Genomic DNA, 3,826 nt, shown 5'->3' on the forward strand with positions numbered 1-3,826 from the left:
ATTATAACATGGCCACCATTGAATGTACAAATGAAGACACACCAGACATTACTAACCTAAGTGAATTTAATAACCTTTTCTGATTTGTGTTAACAACTGTGTTGTAATAAGAATTAAAATGTAGAATTTTACAGTCATGCAGTTTGCCTGGAATCATACACTAGTATTGACTGTTATGTTATTACAGTCTGTCATTACCCAGTGATCTAAACTATATTAATCGGCACTATACCTCTACAGACAAATGGCAAAGAATTATTAAACTGTAATTAATACATAATGCAACTGACTGGTTATATTTAACAGCACGCATATTGCTCAAATTCACATTCTTACACAGAGACCATCTCATCATCATTAGTAGAAATTCATTTCTTGATTAAATAATAAATGTGACTCTAGGGTCATCTGGCAGTTAATGACAGATATTCTAATAATGACTCATTGGAACTGAAGTCGAGATGTCACAGATCAGTGAAAGATAAAGATTTTGGCTGCTCGGTTACATTCAAAATATACACCACGTGTTGCTGTTGTGTTGTGTTCTTGCAGTGATTTCATTCAAACAGCAGATAAAGTGTCTCTGCAGTTCTGTAAGCATCGTCAAAACAAATGCAGGTGTTACTCTTGTCAGAACTTAAAATTTGTTGAAACGATTCTGTTTGTAATCTGTTCAGCTTCACTTCAGCTCACAAATCGTGATGGTTGACTTCCCAGAAAGCCCAAACGCAGGATAAAGGGGTTCAGTGAACGTGGTCTGGACTCTGCGGAGGCGGGTCATTGTGTCAGAGACGCTGTAGAAGGCCAGAATTCCTTCACTATGATCCAGATACACTCCTATTCTACAGGAGCTGGGCACAGGGATTTCAGTCTCAATGCCGCTGTGTGCGAAATAATATCTGGAAAGATATCGGGATAATCTCCAGGATTTGTCGTTGTACCCCAGCCTACATTCATTACCGGAGCCTTTTCTCTTCATGCTCTTGTACGCGACCGCTACGGACCAGTCCTGACCTCGGCACTCAGCCTCCCAGTAACATCGCCCAGACAGACCGTCTGTGCACAAAACGTGATAATATCTGCCAAACCTGTCAGGATGATCAGGGTACAGCTGGGCATGCTCAGTGTCTGTGACCTTTCTGTTCTTCTCAGTCAGGAGGAGTTTTTCATGTGCTGTGTTGGGATCCAGGGTGAGTTCACATGAATCTAACCAAGGCAAAGAAAAAAAAAACAAAACGAAACAAAAAAACAAAACAAACAAAAAAAACCCTCTTAAGACATTTGAAATCAGATAATGTTGGCTTTATCTGTTTAAGTCTCTTTTTTTCTTTCAAGTTTGAAAGACAAGACAATCAAGAAAATTTTTAAAAATTCCATTACCTTTGAGGACAAGACTTTCTTTCTACATGAAACATAATAGCCTACAACTTTTTTGCCATGTCAGAAGAGAAAAACATTGCGTTGACATTACATTTCTTAGAATTAAAGAACCAGCCTCAGTTTCAGCTGTATTCGTAAATGTAGCAAAAAAAAATCTACATTTTAAAAGTTAAACAAAGGATTGCTCTGTTGTAAACACTATACATTCACTCATACATTTAATTTCCAATTTGAGTTCATGGAACCAGAGTGTTGTCTCCAAAACAAATTCAGTAAAGCTCTTTTCCTCTCTCTCTGTCTGTCTTACTCTTGATTGTAAACTTAGGCATGGAAACTTCTCACGCAAACAGGTATATTTCAAATCGTTTAGAAGCTAAACCTGAAGGTGTAGATTGATTTGGGTGTTTGAATGCTAGAATTTTACTCAGAAATGTAAAAGTGAGCCAGTCTCTCTCTCCCCACACCTCTCTGTGTTTGTATAAATATCATATCATTACTCAGTATTACTTACACAACAGTAGCTCCTCTCTTGTTGTGGGTTCAGTGTGTGGAGCTGTATGAACTTTTTCAACTGTAAAAACACAACAGAGACCATTTCCTTAAAATGCACATTACAGTGAAATGCCTTCTGTAGAAATGGGTCTCTTCTGTCTGTTAACATCACCAACCTTCTCTGGTTGTTTTCACCGTATCACACTGGAGGAGGAATTCCACTTGCGTTTTCATCTCGGAAAGAGTTTTTTTCACGTTCTCAAAAGAGACACGTGATTCCGTTTTGATGCCGGTCACGTCTCCATCTACAGGGAGTTTGCTCATAAGCTGGAAGTTCTATGCAAATAAAAATAAAAGGTAAAACATGGAGATGTTAAGAGAGACGGTGGTTTGAGTGAGGAGTATGAGAGGAGCAGTTGTGGAGTAGAATATGTGCCGGTGGTTTTACCTGTAAAAACAGGATGGGGTGTTCAGTGTGTAGAAGCTGTTCCAGCTCAGCATTACTCCTCCTCAATGCAGCAATCTCCTCCTCCACTTTCTCCATCTGCTCCTCAACCACGCTCAGTTCAGCTCTCTCCTGCGCTCTGATCATCTCTGTCAGCTCACAGCGCCTCCTCTCGATGGAGTGGATCATCTCAGTAAAGATCCTCTCACTGTCCTCCACTGCTGCCTGGGCAGAGCTCTAATTTACAAACACAGATGAACTGTTGGGGTTACACTGAGGGCTTGAGTTCATCATACGCACATTGGGACCTGAGTACTGTTGATTTGGGTCAGTATAGTATTAAGCTCTTACCCTTTAGTCAGCACTGACCTTAAGAGTCTCCGTAGCCTCTTTCAGATTCTTTATCTCCTTCTCTCTCTCCTGGATTCTATGGAGACATTTTCTTTGGACCTCCTTTAGCTCCTCCTGTGTGTGATTGAAACAAACTCGACTGTGTTCATCTACATCAGTGTGACTAGTAGAAATCGTTTGGTTTTCCGTAGGTGACCAAACAAACACATTACCTGTTTCTCAGCCCACTTAGACGCAGCCGAGGTTGTGTCATGGCCTTTGTGTCCATCAGTTAAACACACATAACACAAATATTTTTGGTCGTCTTTACAGTAAACTTCTAGAAGTTTCCCGTGGCGTTGGCAGATGTTCTCCTGCAGGTGTGTGGAGGCACTGACCAGTTTGTGTCTCCTGAAAGCTGGAGACTCATAGTGAGGCTGGATGTGAGACTCGCAGAAAGAGGCCAGACACTGCAGACAGGACTGAACAGCTTTGTTTTTATCATCAGTGCAAATGTCACACTCCACATATTCACGGCTTTGAACGGGCGGCGAGGCTTTTGGTCGAGTCATCTTCTGTTTCTCCATCATCTCAGCCATGAGTGTGTTCTTCTTTAAAAGAGGTTTTGGACTGAAGGTTTCTCTGCACTGGGGACAGCTGTAGACTCTTCTCTGATCGTCCTGATCCCAGTAGCCCTGGATACACTGCATGCAGTAACTGTGTCCACAGGGAATCGTCACTGGATCCTTCAGTGGATCCAGACAGATCGAACAGCTGAACAGATCCAGATTTACATTGTCTCCTGCCTCTGCCATTGTAATCAGAGTTGGCCTCCAAATGGAGAGTTTCTTTCTGTGTTTATCCTTTGCGTCGAAGCTGACTGAAATGTGCTTCAATCCAATACCAGACTAAATCAGTTCATGACAAATGACCCTCCTAAACCAAATAGAAACACAGTATTATTTCACACTGCCCATTCCATTCGGTCTGAAACACCATCTGGCACACAGTCAGCCAATGCACATGAAGTATCTACTGTTTCCAGAAAGTCCTTTGCATGTGAACTTTAGCACGTGGAGGGTGATTAAATGATAAAAAAAAACTCATTATACAACGTGACAAAGCCAGTGGTGTAATGAACAACACTGGGAAAAGAGCTGTATGGCACATGTTCAAAAA

At 41.3% G+C, this 3,826-nt stretch overlaps 1 protein-coding gene across 1 annotated transcript; it reads right to left on the bottom strand.

Annotated features, from left to right (window-relative positions):
• Positions 1-679: 679 nt before the first annotated feature.
• LOC115814101 (E3 ubiquitin/ISG15 ligase TRIM25-like) lies at positions 680-3,462 on the bottom strand. Its single transcript, XM_030776824.1, has 6 exons — positions 2,881-3,462; positions 2,687-2,782; positions 2,321-2,554; positions 2,049-2,208; positions 1,892-1,951; positions 680-1,206 (listed from the first exon to the last, which is right to left on the bottom strand). Exons 1-6 carry the CDS (start codon positions 3,460-3,462, stop codon positions 680-682), a joined length of 1,659 nt encoding a protein of 552 aa, XP_030632684.1.
• Positions 3,463-3,826: the final 364 nt, after the last annotated feature.

Source organism: Chanos chanos, chromosome 6 (assembly GCF_902362185.1).
Source record: "Chanos chanos chromosome 6, fChaCha1.1, whole genome shotgun sequence".
NCBI classification, from domain to species: domain Eukaryota; kingdom Metazoa; phylum Chordata; class Actinopteri; order Gonorynchiformes; family Chanidae; genus Chanos; species Chanos chanos.